This window comes from Neovison vison, chromosome 7 (assembly GCF_020171115.1).
Source record: "Neovison vison isolate M4711 chromosome 7, ASM_NN_V1, whole genome shotgun sequence".
Classification (NCBI taxonomy): Eukaryota; Metazoa; Chordata; class Mammalia; order Carnivora; family Mustelidae; genus Neogale; species Neogale vison.
In genome coordinates, this window is record NC_058097.1 from 55,481,126 (window position 1) to 55,500,742 (window position 19,617).

The 19,617-nt window shown below is 54.5% G+C and overlaps 2 protein-coding genes across 2 annotated transcripts; both read left to right on the forward strand.

The window, feature by feature from the left end:
* Window positions 1-3,190: 3,190 nt before the first annotated feature.
* Window positions 3,191-12,357, forward strand: RPS19 (ribosomal protein S19). The gene is made up of 6 exons (XM_044257247.1): window positions 3,191-3,278; window positions 3,739-3,809; window positions 4,086-4,186; window positions 10,629-10,812; window positions 11,326-11,380; window positions 12,295-12,357. Exons 2-6 carry the CDS (start codon window positions 3,739-3,741, stop codon window positions 12,319-12,321), a joined length of 438 nt encoding a protein of 145 aa, XP_044113182.1. The 5' UTR covers window positions 3,191-3,278; the 3' UTR covers window positions 12,322-12,357.
* A 1,626-nt stretch (window positions 12,358-13,983) lies between these two features.
* CD79A (CD79a molecule) lies at window positions 13,984-19,329 on the forward strand. The gene is made up of 6 exons (XM_044260119.1): window positions 13,984-14,028; window positions 15,732-16,059; window positions 17,466-17,786; window positions 18,015-18,133; window positions 18,666-18,734; window positions 18,864-19,329. Exons 1-6 carry the CDS (start codon window positions 13,984-13,986, stop codon window positions 18,981-18,983), a joined length of 1,002 nt encoding a protein of 333 aa, XP_044116054.1. The 3' UTR covers window positions 18,984-19,329.
* The last annotated feature ends 288 nt before the right edge of the window (window positions 19,330-19,617 follow it).

Sequence of the window (19,617 nt, forward strand, 5' to 3'; positions counted from 1 at the left end):
CTGTATGTCTTTCCATGTCCCGATAGTTCCTTTCTAATTAGCACTGAATAGCATTCTATTACCTAGATGTACCACAACTTCAAATCATTTTTAAATTCTCTATCTATAGAATTATTGAAAAAGGTTGGAGAGTCATCAGTTGTGGATTCAAATCCCAGCTTGAGGTCAAGCAACTTGAATCTCTAAAACTCAGTTGCCTGGTTTGTAACCACCTTATAGAGTTGTTAAGATTACAAATATGTAAAAATTAACACCAAGGATGTACTACTGAGAAACCATGTCATCTGAAATCATAGGCTCTTTGAAATCATTGTAATAGTGAGAAGGGGACATCTCACTCTTGCCTGAAGGATCACTGTAACATAGAGAAGCAGGTATGATTTCCAACCCGGGTGCTGACCTTCAGAGGAGGGATTTCTGAAGATAACGTTTCACATTTAGCTTAACTCTATAATTTCTGAAGAAACAGGACTTTGTGTCTGCTTCTCTGCCCAGGCAAGATGCTGACTCCATTATATAGGAACTGCTTTGCCTTGAGTCCATTTGAGCTCTGCTTAATATATAAATTTTACATAACATTCTTCCCCAAAATCTGTATTATCCCCATGTCTTCGTTTGGTGAGGCACACTACACAGTTCCTCTGGACAGCTCTTTTTTAAAAAAGAAATACTTGGGACGCCTGGGTGGCTCAGTGGGTTGGGCTGCTGCCTTCGGCTCAGGTCATGATCTCAGGGTCCTGGGATCGTGTCCCGCGTCGGGCTCTCTGCTCGGCAGGGAGCCTGCTTCCTCCTCTCTCTCTGCCTGCCTCTCTGCCTACTTGTGATCTCTCTCTGTCAAATAAATAAATAAAATCTTAAAAAAAAAATGTCACAAAACTTTAAAAAAAAAAAAAACTTAGTAAATTGGCCCAAGTGAATTAAGCTTAAATGATTTAGCACTGATATTAGAAATGTACATCAAGGGGCGCCTGGGTGGCTCAGTGGGTTAAAGCCTCTGCCTTCGCTTCAGGTCATGATCCCGGGGTCCTGGAATCAAGCCCCACATCGGGCTCCCCGCTCAGCGGGCAGCCTGCTTCTCCCTCTCCCAATCCCCCTGCTTGTATTCCCTCTCTCGCTGTATCTCTCTCTGTCAAATAAAATCTTTAAAATGTATATCAGAAATGTATAAAAGGTGAATATAAGTTATCCAAGTATATGAACATTTATACTTACACATGCATACAACTTACATAGTCAAACAAACATATGTTGATTCTGAGGGGGAAATCTGAGACACTTAAACTATTCTAAGTGTGAAATAGGTTTCAACAACATTCTGCATGAAACTAAATACATGATGTTATCATGCTTAGAAGCATAATTTATGTTCTAGACCAAATGTTTGTGTCACCCCCCAAAATTCCTACACTGAAACCTAATTTCCACTTGTAATGGCATTTGGAGGCGGTGCCTTGGGAGAGATTAGTGCCCTAATAAAATATTCCCCAAAGAGCTCCCTCACTCACCTCTCTGCCATGTGAGGACATAGCAAAAAGATGGCTATGAACGAGGAGGCTGGCCCTCACCAGACACTAGATCTGCTGGCACTTTAATTTTGCACTTTCCCAGCCTCCAGAACTATGAGAAATAAATTTCTGTTGTTTATAAGCCACTATCTATGGTATTGTGTTACAGCAGCTTGAACCAACTAAAATAGTTGGTTTTAATTTTTTAACAGATACTGGCATAACATATTGGCTTATTAATAACCAAGGTGGGGGCACCTGGGTGGCTCAGTGGGCTAAGCCTCTGCCTTCAGCTCGGGTTGTGATCTCAGGGTCCTGGGATCAAGCCCCACATCAGGCTCTCCGATCAGCAGGGAGCCTGCTTCCCCCTCTCTCTCTGCCTGCTGCTCTGCCTGTGATCTCTCTCTGTCAAATAAATAAAATCTTTTTTAAAAAAAGGTGTTTTGCATATACAGTATCTCACTGTGGAAAAACTATTATTTGATCTTATTTTTTAAACTCTATCTTTTCAACATAATAGCCACACACATTTAAATGTCTCCCTTTCTGCAGCAAGTTAACAACTTTATTGGACAGTAAGTGAGTCCCTTCAGTGTTTGATTGTTGGACCTGACAAGGATTACACTAGACTACGCATGTAACACTACATAACGTTTATCTGTGCCTGGCACAGAGTAGGCACACAAAAAGTGGATTTTAATCAGTGGATTAAAACCTCTGCCTTCGGCTCAGGTCCTGATCCCAGACTTCTGGGATGGAGCCCCGCATTGGGCTCTCTGCTCAGCGGGGAGCCTGCTTCCTCCTCTTTCTCTACCTGCCTCTCTGCCTACTTGTGATCTGTCTGTCTGTCAAATAAATAAAATCTTAAAAAAAAAAAAATTTGATACACCTTGTACAGGAGCAGTAATTTAAAACGGGCAAACAAACGGGATTTCAGTGTATCTATTTAAATTGTATTTTCTTTCTCTTCACGGATAAACTGAAGCACTCAAAGGGCAAGTGGGCAGACTGGACCCGGACAGGTCAGTGAGGTGGATAGACTCCCTGCGGGATAGATTCCCAAACCGTTGAGCGAACACATTCCGGCACTAGGCTGCAGAGCCGCCCTAACTTCTCCCCAGGTCCCGCCTCCGCCTCTTTGTCCCTGCCCCGGTCTCCTCTCTGCCTGCGGTGCCTCCTTCCCACAGTGGTCGCCTGGGCCGTGATGAAGCAGTTTCCGCCCTAACAGGGGTGGTCCGGCTCCGCCTGCTCTCCCGAGAAGTGGTGGTCGCACACATTTCCTCCTCGTGTCTCCGCAGGCTTCCCCGTCACAGTTCCGCCCTTACTAGCCCCACTTCCGTCCCGAAAAAACACTTCCACCCAGAAAGGGGGTGGTAACCGGGTCACTCTCCCGTCCATTCAAATGCCGCACAACTTCCGCCACTACCGTGTCCTCCGCCGCTGTTCCTTCCGCCACAATCGACTCAAACGAAACCACACACCCTCCAGTTGAGGAGGGGGAGCTCTGTTTCACACCCGGAGGGCAAAAGGCTAGGAGGAAGCGCGCCTCCATCCCCTAGCCCTCGGCTTCTCCCTTCCCGAGCCCACCTACTCCCCACGCACCCGCCCATCTCCGCAGAGACTAAGCCTGATTCGCCCTGAGAGAGGCGGGGCTGCTCGTCTGGCCCCGCTCTCGCGAGCGCTCGGACCTCTCGCGAGACCCGACGCCCGACTTGTGCGCCCGGGAAACCCCGTTGCTCCCTTTCCCCTGGCTGGCAGCGCGGAGGCCGCACGGTAAGGCGGGCGCTCGGGTTCGGGCTGGGCGCGGGGCGTCAGGGCCGGACTCCCCAGCCGGGAGCGCGTGCCCGAGGGCTCCGGGGCGACTGTGTGTGGCCGCCCCGCCCCTTGGAGCCGCAGCCACGTGCGAGCGGCAGGCCCGAACATGCCCGGTCGGCGCGGTCCGGAAAACGAGACCGGACCAGGTGGGCGGCGTGGATGCGGGGACCGTCCTCGGATCGGGGCTCGGGTCTTCCAGCGTTTCCGCAGCGGCTCCAGGCCCTGCTCTTGCGCAGAGGACTTGAGTGGCGGTGAACTCGAGCACCCACAGGCGCAGGGGCCTTCAGGGCCCAGTCCCGAAGCGGGGCCTTGGGAAGTCACAGGAGTGCGGCGGTTTCGGTCGCGTGGGGCGAGATCCCGGCCCCTGTCGTTCGTCCGCGCGGGTTCTGAGCTCACGTGCTTGCTCTTTCTCCTTCAGATGCCTGGAGTTACTGTAAAAGACGTGAACCAGCAGGAGTTCGTCAGAGCTCTGGCAGCTTTCCTCAAAAAGTGAGTGTGGGGACCGGGGCTTTAGCGCGGGTGGAGGCTGTGGTCTTCGCCTAGCTCCTCGGTGGGCGTTGTTTTCCTTCTAAGGAGGAGTGGTATGAGGTCTCGTGTGGAGTTCTCTTGTCTGTGTGAGGCCGCGTCTGGCTTGTAGTGGGGTTTCGTGCTTTGCATTCTGGGACACATGGGCCTCCTATTAACCAGCTTCGTGCCGAGCAGAGGGGATTTGGGGGGTGGAGTGTACAGGCTTCTGAGTCGTGCCTTTCTCACTGTTGGTCCCAGGTCTGGGAAGCTGAAAGTCCCTGAATGGGTGGACACCGTCAAGCTGGCCAAGCATAAAGAGCTTGCTCCCTACGATGAGAACTGGTTCTACACACGAGCTGGTGAGGAACTCCGGCCTCTGGCTGGGGACTGGGGGCTTGGGTGGCCTCTAGCACACACCGTACCTTCCCATTATCTCTGAACCCAAGATTGCAGGAGAGGTGAAACTCTTTACATAGCTGGCCTGCAGTGTGAGGAGAAACCTCGGACTGTCTGCATGCCCTGTGTGACACTCAGTATCTTCACATTCTGAGTCTCTTTCTCTGTAAGAGGCTTGTGTGAGGACCTGCGGCTTTCTCTGAGCCTCCAGGAAAACCCAGAGTCAAATAAGTTCATATTTAAAGGGGGAATGTTGAGAGGGAGGTATTTACCTTTCTGTGTTAATGCGGTCTAGATTCAGGTCCATCTGCACCGCTTGACTGTGTGACCTCTATCTGCCTGTGCCTCTTGTGGTCCTCTCTAAAATGGGGCTAGTGATTGTACCACTGCAGGATTGTAGTGGGAATCAAATGAGCTTATGGCTGTAAAAATGCTGTTAAGTGTACTTGTGGCAGATTTCAAGTCGACTGTCTAGTTTTTATTCAGATCAACAGGCCAGCTTTCTCCTTGTCTTTCTAGTAAGTTTTTCTTGAGAGGTGGAGGTCTGGCCTTAATCACTGTTTGCTGTAAATCTTGGTAGGTCCCAAGGGCCCAAAAAAGGCCTTACGGTCACCCTGGTAACCATGCCAGCCCCCCCCCCTTTTATTAAGTCTTCCAGTGATGCCAACTTGGAATGAACGACTTAAATGTAGCACCTGATAGCACAGTGCTATTTTGCACCTGTCCTTGACATTTCGGGTTTCTCCAAGCTGTCACCCTACGAAGGTCTAGTTTAGGAATTATAGGGGGTGCTCAGTGCAAGACTGCTGGAGGTGGCAGCCTCTGCATAGGCCTTCACTAAGGGCTCTTGGCCTCGGTACAGGTTGCCTTGGCACCTTGGAGCACGGACAGTTTCGTAGATTTGTGATGGACTCATGCGTGGAATGTCATGAGATCCACGCTAATTCAGGCTCTAGACTGGATGTAGGGGCCAGTAGGTCTCGGCCACAGCCTCAGACCATTGAGGATGAAACGGCCAACTCATGGGGAGGGTGGGCGTCACTGCTGTGCTTTTAGAAAATGGAGCTGGTAGGTGCAGCCTCTTTGGAAAACAGTGTGGAGATTCCTCAAGAAATTAAAAATAGAGCTTCCCTATGCCCCTGCAATTGCACTCCTGGGTATTTACCCCAAGGATACAGATGTCGTGAAAAGAAGGGCCATCTTTACCCCAATGTTTATAGCAGCAATGGCCACGGTCGCCAAACTATGGAAAGAACCAAGATGCCCTTCAACGGATGAATGGATAAGGAAGATGTGGTCCATATACACTATGGAGTATTATGCCTCCATCAGAAAGGATGAATACCCAACTTTTGTAGCAACATGGACGGGACTGGAAGAGGTTATGCTGAGTGAAATAAGTCAAGCAGAGAGAGTCAATTATCATATGGTCTCACTTATTTGTGGAGCATAACAAATAGCATGGAGGACAAGGGGTGTTAGGAGAAGGGAGTTGGGGTAAATAGGAAGGGGAGGTGAACCACGAGAGACTATGGACTCTGAAAAACAATCTGAGGGGTTGGAAGTGGTGGGGGTGTGGGAGGTTGGGGTACCAGGTGGTGGGTATTATAGAGGGCACGGCTTGCATGGAGCACTGGGTGTGGTGAAAAAATAATGAATACTGTTTTTCTGAAAATAAATAAATTGGAAAAAAAAAAGAAAAAAGAAAATGGGGCTGGTGGAGGGAAGCTGGCATGACTTCCCCAGGCACATCAGTGTTGGAGCCTGAATGAGACCACCACCCCGTCCATCCATCTTGGGAAGCAAGGCTGCCCTGAATGATCTTTGGCAATGCCCCAAGAATCATTTGGTCAAGGCGGCTTCAGATCTAAAATGAGAAAGTCTAGCCTTTTTGGTATGGTCAGGTAGATACATGTATTTTGTTTAATCTGCCTAATTCAGAACTTAGCAGGTAGTATTGGTGGTTTCCGTTTTTGTGGTTGTTGTCAGAAAGGTCAAGTAAGGGCGCCTGGGTGGCTCGGTGGGTTAGACCGCTGCCTTCGGCTCAGTTCATGATCTCAGGGTCCTGGGATCGAGTCCCGCATCGGGCTCTCTGCTCAGCAGGGAGCCTGCTTCCTCCTCTCTCTCTCTACCTGCCTCTCTGCCTACTTGTAATCTCTGTCAAATAAATGAATAAAATCTTTAAAAAAAAAAAAGAAAGAAAGAAAGGTCAAGTAACATGCCAGACAGTGATGCCTCAGATCTGCTGTACCTGCGCCATCACTTGAGGGGGTGGGTCTCCACTTCTCCTCCCTTGGCTGCATTTCATGGTTTATGTTTTTGTAGTTGGGCAAAGCTGAGAGGGAAGTTAGTTAAAGACGCTGGGCAGTACACACAGATGAGTCTTACTGTGGCTGTGGTCTCTTTCTGCCCGCCCTGCTCCTTTTCTGACAACTCACATGAAGTGTGCGTCCTCTACCTGCTCTCCTGGCCTCCTTTCCTCAAGGCACCCAAATGCCTTTTTTTGAGATTTTTTAAATTCATTTGTGAGAGAGCACACGCACCAGCAAGGTGAGCAGCAGGCAGAGGGAGGGTGAGACACAGGCTCCTTGCCAAGCAGGGGGAGCCTGATGTGAGGCTCCATCCCAGGACCCCAGGGTCATGACCAGAGCCAAAGGCAGACATCTAACCAATTGAGCAACCCAGTTGCCCCCCCTTACTCCCTTTTTGATCTTGGCCTAACTGCCTTAGTGCCAGAGCGTGGTGGTTCTAGACCCAGGTTTGTTGAGTGTGTACCGTTTTTTTGTTTGTTTGTTTTTATTTATTTCACAGATAGATATCACAAGTAGGTAGAGAGGCAGGTCGAGGGAGCAGGCTCCCTGCTAAGCAGAGAGCCCGATGTGGGGCTCGATCCCAGAACCCTGGGATCATGACCTGAGCCAAAGGCAGAGGCTTTAACCCACTGAGCCACCCAGGCACCCCAGAGTGTGTATCTTTTTGTTGGGACACTACCATGCCTATTTTATATTCACATCAGAGGCAGAGTTGCAGTTGTGACATCCTACGTGACATACTATACCGAAGATTCTGACTTTAACCCTTTGCACGGGAAGTTTGCCAGCTGGAGTGCTCCGCCACCTCGTTAGGGCTAGCTCATACTCCAGACAAATCCTAGGAGATACTTCATTACCAAAGAGGAAACTGAGGTATAGACAGGCAGGGTGACCGTGAGAGAGTCCTGGGAGGCTAACTCCAAAACCAGGGTCTGTGTTGTATGTGGTTTATTCCTTCTCTGGATCATGGGGCCTTGGCTCATCCCCTTGGGGTATGGAACCAGAGCACAGTGGGGCAGTAGTCTGTCCTGGAGGCTGAGCTCTGGCAGGAGGTGGTGTGGGGATTGACGTCTGGAGGCATGTGGGGGCCATCGTGGAGCGACCAGGTTTTGATCGTGGTGGGGGGGGTATAAAACAGGACATGGCAGAACCCACCTGAGGGTGCTCTGGAAGAGGGACAGAGCTATAGGAGTGAGAAGTACTGAGGCACAGTGGTGTGGGCTGAAGGGTGAGGTAGGGCTGGAAAGAACCTGTGTCAGGAGCTGCTTGCTCTAAGAGCGTCAAGGAAAGGCCACCATTGGGCTTTGTGAAGAGGGTGTTTCAGTATGGCTTTAGGCAAGTCTCTTGACCTCTTGATTCCCAGAAGGTCCTGCTTGGGAGTGAGGTGAGAATCCATTGTCTTGTTAGCGAGCTGCTGCTGAATTGGGACATCTGAATGCGATTCATGATAGGATCGAACCTGGTCCTCTCTGACTCCTGCTGTTATGGGCAGGACAGCCTTGGAGACCATGCAGGAACAAGTTAAGGGATGACAATGCCGGGAAAGTAAGTCTGTCCTTAGAAGCTCAGCAGAGCAGGGTTGAGGGCAAGATGTATCTGGGAGGCCACTTTGTGACCCGGTAGGTCAGGGTGGGATCACAGATCTGAACTTAAAACCAGCTGTTGAGATGCTGAGCTGCAAAGACACCTGTGCAGTTCTCGTGGTCTTCCAGGTGCTCCAGTCCCCCCTCAGTCCCTTGTGACATTCCTCCACCTGGTGGCCCAGTGCACAGGGCGTGCTGCTGGTCCTTCCTTTGCAGGTGGAGGTGCAGACTGGTTACTAGGGACAGGATTCCCCAAGAGGAGCGCAGCAGAAAGCCCTCAGAGGGACTCGAGGAGAAGCCATTTGTGCAGACACCTGGCTCTCCGTGCCCCTCATACACCGCAGGATGGCTGGGATCTGTGGCATAACAGCTCTACTTCAAAGGGATTGGGACCTGGGTCTTCAGCAGGGGTGGGGAGGTGTAGGAAATGGGTCAGTATTTTGTTTATTTTGGCTATAATACTCTTCAATTTGTGAAGTTAATACTCTCCCTTATAATGGATCAGGAAAATATTATCAGCGGGGTTGGGTGGGGGGACACCTAGGCTTGTGATGTCTGACACCACATTGGATGATTTTATGCAGTTGTGGTTTTTTGTTTGTTTGTTTGTTTTTTCCCTAAGATTCTACCTATTTTATTTGACAGACAGAGATCACAAGTAGGCAGAGAGAGGAGGAAGCAGGCTCCCTGCTGAGCAAAGAGCTGGGGATCGTAACCTGAGCCTAAGGCAGAGGCTCTAACCCACTGAGCCACCCAGGCGCCCCTTATGCAGCTTTTTAATGGAACCCACCTCCCCTTCCTTGAAGCAACTAACAGCTGGACTTGGCTGGAGCTTATTCTCTGCCGCTCCCTCCTCGGATGAAGGAAATCTTGCCCTTTGGGTACCGTGGCCCAAACCGCTGGAATCGGGGGCGGACTCACAGCTGCTAAGCAGCAGTGTTGGGGTTCAGACCCGGTGTTAGCGCACAGCTCGGGTTGGCCACTCCTTTTCATACGGATCCCAGATCAGGACTGGGCGGAGCCTTGGTCCTGTCTTGGCCAGGCCTCTCCTGGGCTCTTTGGGCTCAGTGTTCATCTCACCCCCTTCGTGAGGCCGTTCTGCACTCCCCAGCCCTGGGTGCATCCCACGTGGGAGAGCAGGTCTCCACCCCAGTCAGTGCATGCTCTGGGACAGGCTCAGTGGGGAAGGGTGGCCGCTGCTGGGCATATGAGCTGGTCTGAAAGTTTGGGGCTCCAGTGATGTCTCTGGAAGGGGGTTTTGGGCTTGGAGGTGTTGGGGGCACTGCAGGGTAAAGAGGGAGCAAGAACCAAGGAGAGGGGTTTTTAAGTGAGCAGAGACTACAAGCAGGGAACCTGAGGCGCGTGTGTGTGGTGGCCCTGGTGGGTGGGGGTGGTTTCGGCTGTGCTGTGGCCCCCAGAAGCCCTCAGCTGTATCTGGAGACCATCTTACAGGGGTGGAGGGGGCTGGGGAAGAACTACTCTGAGGGGGCAGGCAGGGAGGAGGAGTTCCCGTTTTACCCCACCCTTAGCTGGCAGCACTGGAGGGTCATGGCCATGGCCTGGCACCGGCTCTTGGGAGTTAGTGGTTACTGGCCGACTGAGTCCTGATTCCCTCTCTGAGCTGCAGGACTAAACCTTATGTGCTGGGCTTCAGGAGCCCTGGAGTGACCTAGAGGCCCTGTATCAGGCCCCAGTTGCTTCACAATTTAGTGGCCCCCTGAGGTAGAAAGCCAGAACAGTCTGGAGGGGCTGTTTCTCAGAGCTGTGTGACATGAGGCCAGTGTCTTCCGGAGCCTGTTGGCTTTTCTGTTGAAAGAGAAGGACGCTAGACGCCTGGGCAGTGACAGCCACGCTCTTCTGAGGGACCATTACTCCTGGTTCTCAGATGAGGGTGAGTGGCGAGCCAAGGCCATACCGGCAGGCCAGGTCCTGAGACCATCTTACTGCCTCAGGGAGAAGCAGGCCTGTTGAACACAACAGTGAGGGACCGGGGACTTGCCCAAGCCAGGCTAGGGCTGAGAAGCCTGTGTCCCTGATGGGGTGGGATACCCATTGCAGGTTGCATGGGGTGTCTGTCCTAACCCTGAGTGTTCCAGGGCTGAGGCTCAGGGGGCTGCACCTCGGTGGTGGCCTGGCTCTCCTACCCTGCTGCCCCTCAGGCCTGGGCACATGGAGATGGACAGTCACAACTTAAGCATTTACCAGGCTCTGCCTGCAGGACAGAGTCCCACCTCACGGCAGCACGACTGTGGCAGGCCCTCCAGTCTCCCAGGCTGGGCGCAGAGTGCGGGGACACTTAGTGTAGGATAGCTGGGCAGTGGTGGCCTGCCACTGGGTCTTGGTGTGTGCTCTCAGTTCCCGGGGCTATACAATGGGAAGAAGCAGCAGCCACACACAGAAGTGATATGTGTGTTGACCTTGAGCAAGGCCCTTCCTGCGGCCTGCCTCAGCTGTGGAGAGGAGCCTTCTCTGCTTGAGAAGCGTCCTCACATCTGCACACACACCCGCAGCTTCCACAGCACGGCACCTGTACCTCCGGGGCGGCGCTGGGGTCGGCTCCATGACCAAGATCTACGGGGGACGTCAGAGAAACGGAGTCATGCCTAGCCACTTCAGTAGAGGCTCCAAGAGCGTGGCCCGCAGGGTCCTGCAAGCCCTAGAGGGGCTGAAAATGGTGGAAAAGGACCAAGATGGGTAAGCAGGGGTGGGGGGAGTGATGAAGAGACTTGGGGTCAGATCACCTTTAATGAAGTTATCTAGCACCATCCTTCCCCCGTGTTGGGAAGTGCTGGGTCTGTCCTGCACAGGCTGCAGCTTGCCCCTTAGGCAGGGGATTCTGCAGAAAAGGGAACCGTGAGGGGCCTCACCCCGACCTCACTGGCTGACTACCCCGAGCTCCAGGAAGGTAATTTAGCGACTGTCCGCTTTCATTAGCCTGCTCGTTAACTTTTCCCAATTGATTTTTCGGGGCTTTTGATCTAATGCTTGCACAAACGACACCCCGGCAGCTCCCAGGGGGGCTCCCACTCCTGCCCCCAGCTCGTTAGAATGCAGCTGACTGGGGCCCTCAGTGGGACTCGGCTGGTGTCCTGTGGGCTCCTGGCCAGCTGCCTTCTTGGGAAGCCTGGCTCCCGTCCAGGAGGGGCCTGGCAGTGACAGGGCTGAGAGCCTGTGCTCATGGGGCGCTGCATGACTCTTCTCCCGCAGGGGCCGCAAACTGACACCTCAGGGACAGAGAGATCTGGACAGAATCGCCGGACAGGTGAGGCCTGGGTGTGGGCCAGGGCTGGGTCCCTGAGTCACTGCACAGGGAGCTTTGTTAGGTCAGTGTCCTTCGCTGGAGGGCACTGCCCAGGGTGGGGTGGGGGGGCAGGAGAAAATTCTGACTTCTTTCCTGCTAGAGCCGGTTGGAAATGCTGGTGCCAGGGTGAAGGGGCCCCAAGCCTGCGGTGCAGCTGGGCTTGCTCCTCGAGCAGGACCTGTTCCCCACAGCTGCCTCTGCCCATGTCCGCCGCCTTAGGATCGGGGCTGCGCTGTTTCCTCCTATTCATGCCTGCTGAGCACCAGATGGGACGGGTGTGGAGAGGGGGAGGCAGGCCAGCTCGGAACTCCAGCCTCTGTCCAGATGACTGTTGGCTGGACACCTTGGGGCAGAGTCCATTTGCCTGTGTAGCCAGTTGTGTTTCCCCCGCCCATAGACCCCTAGGGGGTGGTAGTGAGGGCTCAGTGGGTACCACAGTGGGAGCCCCCAGCACCAGCCATGGACCCATTGTTGATTTTCTTCTTCATGTATCATTGACTCGGGCCTCCTAGGAGCTTTGAAGGGGGCTTAGCCACTTAGTCAAGGAGCAAAAGAATAGGTGTCAGCCCCCTGACCGTCCGGGGACAGCCTGGAAGGAGCTGGTGAACTCTTCCAGGGCAGGGCAAAGCCTGGCACGGACATCATTGTGGGTGATAGGGCAGTGGGCGTTGGAATCCCACTTCCTATCCTTGAGTCCCGGTTGGTGCATCGGTAAAATGGGGAAGTGCCTGAGGGTGTAGGGATCAGACCCGGGGAACGTGCTTCAGGCCACAACCCCATTTGCTTGGTGTCCTTTGGGTAGTGGGAGCTGCTCCAGAAAGTCTGAACACAGACCCCACGCCTGATCCTAATTACTTTCCCATCTCTTCCCGCAGGTGGCAGCTGCCAACAAGAAGCATTAGAACAAATGCTGGGTTAATAAATTGCCTCATTCATAATCCTCGTCTGGGTTTCTCTCTCTCTCTCTGGGCTGGCTGTTCCCCTTCCACTGGGGGGCGCGAAGAAGGAGCCCTGAACTTCACTTCTTCCCTCGTGAAAGGAGCAGCCCAGGGTGCCCCCTGGGGTGCTGTGGCATCAATAGCCACTGGAGGCTCTTGCCCCTCCCCCCACATCCTGCCTTTGCTGTTCTCAGTAAGATGAGAAAACTGAAAGGAGTGACTGTTGAAGCCATGGCCCCACTTTGGGCTTGGGCTCCAGAGCTGGCACTCTGTCCACTGCTGGAACAAAGCAGGAGGGGCAGGTGGCTTTTTCCCTGAAGGAGGTAGATGGGGACAGCCAGCCTTCACTCCTGGTGGTTGAGTGTTTCTGGCGTGCACCTTTTGAGGCTCATCCCTACCCAGAGTTGGGGTGGGGTGCCACTTTCCACACCCGCCACCACCTGAGGGGAGCGTTGTGCCGGGCTCCTGCACAGAGGTTGAGCTGGGCCTTCAGGTGGCACCACCTCCAGGGTCCTGCGTGGCAATTGGCTCTTGGTGTGAATGGGGTGGGACCTTTAAAGGGCTCGAAGTGGGCATGTGCCAGCAGACCCCAGAAAGCTGAGCCTGGAGAAGTGACCCAATGTGACCAAACCCACCCACTGCTTGGGGAGCACTGAGATGCTGAGCCTGAGCTGGCTTGGCCAAGGTCTGATTTTCCCCAGCCCGGTTATTGGGATCCATTTACTTCCAGTGTGAATTCTGGGCTTTGAACTCAGACTGGACTAACAGCTCTGACCCTAATTCTGTGCAATCCTGAGCAATTTATTCCTCCTCTGAGCCCTCCACTTGTCTGTATGACTCCTGAGGGATCTGCAGTTGCCATACAGACCGTGCCTTGGCTCAGAGCAGCACATCAAGCACATGACCCATTGGTTACTTGGTGTTCAGGATGGAAAAAACAATCCCACATCTGGTGGGGAATGAAGCTGTCATCCCTCCCAGTTCCAGCTCAGAAGTCTGCTGGTGGATTTACATGGATTAAACAGCCCGCCACATGGCAAGGTACGTAATAAATTAACAGACAAAGCACCCACATTTGGACATAAGGAAAGTCAAGTCACAAGTTGGGTCATCCGTTTGTGCACCACAGCAAAGGCGTGTCAAAACCAGAACTTGAACTCGGGCAATCAGGCTCTAACCACTGCAACGAACTGCCCTTTGGAAGTAAGGGAAGTGGAAAAAACAGGCCCAAGGGATTATGAGCCTGGGCATGGCCTTGGGCCGCTCCCTGTTCTGGGCTCGTTTCCTTTTTTTGTCAACTGAGGACGAAGAGGTCCTGGAGTAGGCAAGAGAACACAATGCAGCGAGGCCCAGTACCTGGTTGACACACATGGCACCAGGCCCACCTGCTGGCTGATGGAGTGGGTGTCCCCAATCAGCCTGCCCAGCCTGAGGGCCTGCGATCCAGCAGATGTCCCTCTGGCCACTGGGGGGCAGTCGAGGGTCTGGAAATGGACTCCCCAAAGAAGGAGAGGAATTTGTAGGGCTGCCCGGTCTGCGCCGGCGAGTTCTTCCTGGGGGCGGGGGGGGGGGGGGGTCATAAGAAGGAACTAAACTGTGGAGGAGCTTGTCACCTGCTACACAGCCATGGTCACAGAAGAACACCTAGGTCCCCAGAGGGTCGGGGAGCCGGTAGGGCTCCCAGACCAGAGAAGGGGAACTGTGTCCTTTTCTCACGGCGGGGCAAACTGGGGGCAGGAGAGCCCAGATTACCGGAGAAGAAACAGGCCCAAGCAACCAGTCAGCTGACAGGTCCTGAGAGTCAAACACAGGAACCATGAACTTGAGGCCCACGCTCCTCTGTGTGGGTGAAAGTTGCATTTTTTAAAAAATTACGCTTCAAGCATGCAAAACAGTATACATATTAGTGTGTAATAAAGACCCATGGACCCACTGCCCAACTTCTTTTTTAAAGATTTTATTTATTTGACAGATTACAAGTAGGCAAAAGAGAGGGAAGCAGTCTCCCTACCAAGCAGAGAACCTGATGCAGGGGACTATCCCAGGCCCCTGAGATCATGACCTGAGCCAAAGGTAGAGGCTTAACCCACTGAGCCACCCTGGTGCCCCTCCACTGACCAACTTAAGAAGTAAAACAAGACCTAAAGCCAGGACGGTCAAAGTCGTCTGTGTTCCCCTCCCAGTCCCAGCCCTCTTCCCTTCCCCCAGAGGGAACCCCTGTCAGGAACTGGGTGCCACTCACCTGCGTGGGTTCACACCTCAACTACAGACCCACGTGTCCCTAACGGCACCTGATGTTTCGCCTTTTGAAAACAATTCAACTGTTGTACGCTACATGGTTTTTTGTCCTTTTCACCTCATTTCTGAGATGCAGGCATATTGACGAGTGGAGCACTGCCTTTTCACCTGCTGAGTACTACTCTGCTAGTTGCTTACGTCACACTGTGCACATCCCATTCTGCCGCACACAGACTTTCTGTTTCAGTTTTTGCTACCGAATATCTCTGTGAGCTAACTACCCCCACTCCGTGTCTCCTCGCATGGGTATGTGACAGTGCCCCAACTGCTCACAAACATCTCAACAATCGCCTGTGATTCCCCACCCCCACTCCTCAAAGTCAGTTTCCTTCTACGTGACCTAAAATAATACTCAAAGGCACGTGGGCACACATAAGTGACTTCAAATCTCTGCTCCCCCGCTCGCAAGCTGTATTACACGGGGCAAGCAATGGCATCTCTCTGGGCCCGTTTTCTCTGTAAAAATGGGGTGGGGAGGGGTGGCCTACTTTGCCCAATCGTGGGGAGGCTGACTCTCATCAAGGTCCTATCGTGACTTTAACTCCCCAGGTGCTGGGAACATCATCTCCGGTCATAATACTGGGGGGATACACTTGTGCTCATCTCTTGGATTAAAAATGCCAAGGCTGGGGCACCAGGCTGTCCAGGTCAGTAGACCATGTGACACTTGGCTTGGGTTGTGAGTTTGAGCCGCACGCTTTGTGTAAAGATTTACTTTAAATTAAAAAAAAAATTTTTTTTAATGCCAAGGCTCAGAACAGGAAGCCACCGCCTAGTCGTAGAGCTCATTTATTCCTCCTGAGCATTAATACAAACCACCTTTTACTGAGCACCTACTATGGGCTGGGCCGTGTGTTCAGAACTTTGCACACACAACCCCTTTAAATCCTGATTCCAACGCCAAGAAGTGAAGACATAGAGGCTCAGAGAGGACATGAGCTCTGCCTAAGGCCAGTGTGGAGCGGAGAACAGGCTCAGAACCACCGCCCCAACAGACCGCCAGCAGGCAGGGGCACCTCGAACTCTGGCTGGGGCTTCCTTGCCAGGACTGGTCTCTTTCCCCTCCCTCCCAACAGCCTCCCCTCAGGGGAATTGTGGCCACAGGTGCAGGGAGCAGTTTCTCTCCACCAGGGGCCTGCAGCTCACCAACAGGGGCTGCCCCAGCGGCCCAGAGCCAAAGGGCCCAGAAGGGCCCAGCAGTGGGGCCATTGGAGCCCATCTCCGGCAGGGCTGGGCAGGAAGTAGGGCGGGGTTTCAGCCCAACCGAGGTGGAATCTGGTACCCCAGGACTGCTGCAGCCTAGACCAACCAACCCACTGGGAGAGATGCCTGGGGTTCCTGGAGTCCTCCAAGCGCTGCGCGCCACCATCGCGCTCTTCTTCCTAATCTCTGCTGTTGACCTGGGTACGTGGCTGACAGGCTGGTGCTGGGGGCGGCGGGGTGGGGGGAGCAGTGGGGTGGGGAGGACTGAGGAGGCTGGAGAGAAGGCTCAGGCAGAAAGAAAGGCCCTGTTCAGGGGGCGAGGAGCCAGCAGGTGGGTGGGGGCAGTGCTGGGAGAGCCCCTGAAGCAGCCTTCCGGAGCAGGCTGCAGGGACGAGGGGAGGCCGGAGGGGGTTCAGCAAAGTTTAAGGGGCGTCCACAGCCACATGGAAGGAGACAGGGGCGACAGACGACTTCCCCACCCCCTCAACCCCACAGGTCAAAATAAGGAACTAAGGTTGCCCTTGACTGAGCTTCAGAGCTGGGGCAGGAAGGCGACTTGGGGGTAGGGTTCAGCTTCAGAAAGAAGAAACCGGTTTCTCCTTCTTTGCTTTGAATCTCAGTCACCCCACTGCATAGGGAGCCCCCTTTTAGTGCTGGGGAAGGGGGTGCCTCATCCACCCTGCCGTTCCGGCTGCCCCACCCCCACCCCACCTAATGCCAGCTGGTGGGGCTGTGACCACTGGGGCTCAGGTTGCTGCCTCTCTCCCCACATCTTCCTCCTCCTCTATTCCTCACCTCCCACCTCCTCCTTCCAGAAGAGGCTGGCCTTGGGGGGGGGCCTGGAAGCTGGGGTTTCCTTAGCAGCCAACCACCTTGCTGAGGCCCTCCCCTAACCCCCAGCCCAGCTGCCAGCTAAGGTCACTCCTGACCCCCAGGTTGACAGAAGCAATTGGGGGGGGGGGCGCCTGAGGTCACAGGGCAAGGTGGGCCTGAAGGCTCAGGGTTTGAAACACCAACCACTCTTGCTGCCCTTATGATGCCAGACAACAAATTTGCCCTCCCTGGGCCTCAGCTGTCCCACCATAAATGGGGTTAATGAGAGAACCTACCTCTAAGGCTTTTGTGAGATTACACCAGATAAAGCGCCAGGTGTCAGGTGGGGCTGGGGACTGATGGGAAAGTGAGCCTGAAAGGCCTCCCGGAGGCGGTGAGGCCCAAACGGATTCTGGACAGAGCTCCCTGGACAGGGGCACTTCTGCCACTAGGATGCCAAATATCCAAATGCCTGTGAGTTCAGTGGGGCCAAAGCACAGAGAACAGGTGGGGAGGGTGGCAAGAGGCACACTGGAGAGGTGGGGGGGGCACCCACAGGTGTGTCCTTGTCCCCATCCTCCACAGGTGTGCCCTCTCTCTGCTCCTTCTCGATACTACTCTCCCTACAGAGGCAACCTCACTCCCTGCAACGTGGGCCCCTCCCCCAACCCCCTCTCCTCCCCGGGGAGTGTCCTCAACCTTCTACCCCCCACCACACACACGCACCCTGGGCTGCTGCCACTGCTGGGGCCTGGGTCCCCATCACAATCCCCAACGCTTCCTCATCTCTGCAGGCCCCAGGTGCCAGGCCCTGTGGGTGGATGAGGGCCCGCCCTCAGTGACCGTGAGCCTAGGGGAGGAGGTCCACGTCCCGTGCCTGTACAACCACAGCAGCCGTGACAGCACCTTCAACGTCACGTGGTGGCGCATCATCCAAGGCAATGCCACCTGGCCCGACATGTTCTGGAGCTACGGCCAGGGCCCCCACAGCGAGCTGAGCATCCAGGCCGCGAACAAGAGCCACAGAGGCCTGTACAGGTGCCGGGTGGAGGAGAAAGGCCTCAACCAGAAAGTCAACGAACAGTACTCCTGCGGCACCTACCTCCGCGTGCGCGGTGAGCCAGCCAGCGGCGCCCCGGCCCCCTCCCGCCCCACCCCTGCCCCACCTGTGCGGTGGGGGTGGAGCCGGTGCCCCTTTCCCTTGTGAGCAAACTTGCGTTCCCACTCATGCTCACTGCAGGTAGAGGGCTTTGGTGGTCTCGTTCTTGCCAGGACAGGGCTGGGATGCCTGGCGGGTTGGGGGTGGGAGGCCCTTGTGCTCTGAGCGGCTCCCCTCCTCTCAGAGCGGCTCCCCAGACCCTTCCTGGACATGGGAGAAGCCACCAAGAACAACCTCATCACAGCCGAGGGCATCGTCCTGCTCTTCTGCGCCGTGGTGCCTGGGACGCTGCTGCTGTTCAGGGTGAGCCCCTAGGGACTGGGGCCCTCTGAGGTGGAGGTCCCCCTAAAATGGGAGAGTGACAGCATCCTCACATGACTGAGGGACACCTGAATTTGTAAAGGGTGCGGGGCCCAGCGGCGCATCCTTGCTCGGTCTCCTGGCAGGGTTGTCCTCACTACCCCCCCCAGGTGTACCTCACTCTAGCCCCCCACACCCTAGCCATGGTGTCTCATTCTAGCCGCCCCCCACCCCAGGAGCACAGGGGCCCTCAGATGTGTCCAGGGAAGACTGGGGACTGGCTGTCCTCCTGGAGTCACTGAATTGTTCCAACCCTGCCTTAGGTGACAGTCCATCCACTGCCATTTCTAGGAGAGTTGTTATTTGTGCAAGAGCAGTAAAGCGGGGACCCAGAGACATCTGCCACTCAACTGCTGTGTGGCTTTGGGCCCAGTCCTTACCCTCTCTGGTAAAGCATCTCTTGGCACCCCAGAGTGTTGTTCGGGGAAAACATATTCTCTCCCCACACCCCCTCCTCCCAATCACCCCCTCCCAGAAACGATGGCAGAATATGAAGTTTGGGATGGACGCCCCAGATGACTACGAAGATGAAAACCTATATGAGGTGAGCGGTGGGTGGGGACAGGCAAGGGGCATGTGCATTGGGGTTCTCATGGGGGTCCTCCCTGGAGTCATCTGGGGGCAGGATCTGGGCATCAGCGCGCTGAGGCCCCCCACCACATGTTCACCCCAGGGCCTGAACCTGGATGACTGCTCCATGTATGAGGACATCTCCCGAGGCCTCCAGGGCACCTACCAGGATGTGGGCAGCCTCCACATTGGAGACGGGGACGTCCAGCTGGAGAAGCCGTGACCCTGTGGGCTGTCCTGGCCTGCTGGGCTGCCAGCTCTGGTGTTCCCTCTCCCCGCCCCCCCTCCGCCCCATCCTGTTCTCTTTTCATCATTTTTCCTGGGACTGTCTTGACTCAACTTCCCCCTTGAGCATGTCTGCTCTTCCTTCTAGACTATCCTCATCCGCCTGACATACCCCAATTCAGCCCTCCTCCTGCAGCTTTTCCCAGCCTCCCCCCCACACCCAGCAGGTAATGAGCCTTTAATCGCTGCCTCCAGGGGACCTGATTGCTGAGCCTCGTTAGTGTCCCCTCCCCGTCCCTGCTCTGTCATGGCCACTTAGTGATAATAAATCCCTCCCTACTGCAGACCTTGGCAGGAGTCGTGGATCTCATGGGGATGCTCCCCTCTTCTGGTGGGACCCTGGAGTCCAGGCCTCCGGCCCCTTCTCTCCTAGACCCAGGATCCTGCCCCCACCAACTCCCCAACCCCCAACTGTGCCCACTCCCTACACCTGGGGCCAGGTAACCAGACAGAAATAAGAATTGTTTGGAGTAGCGCCTCATCTTAGGCTAGGTCCCTGAGCAGGCAGGGGACACAGAAAGGAGGCAGGTGACCATATTTATTTATTCATATTTCAGTCCCACAAACACAGG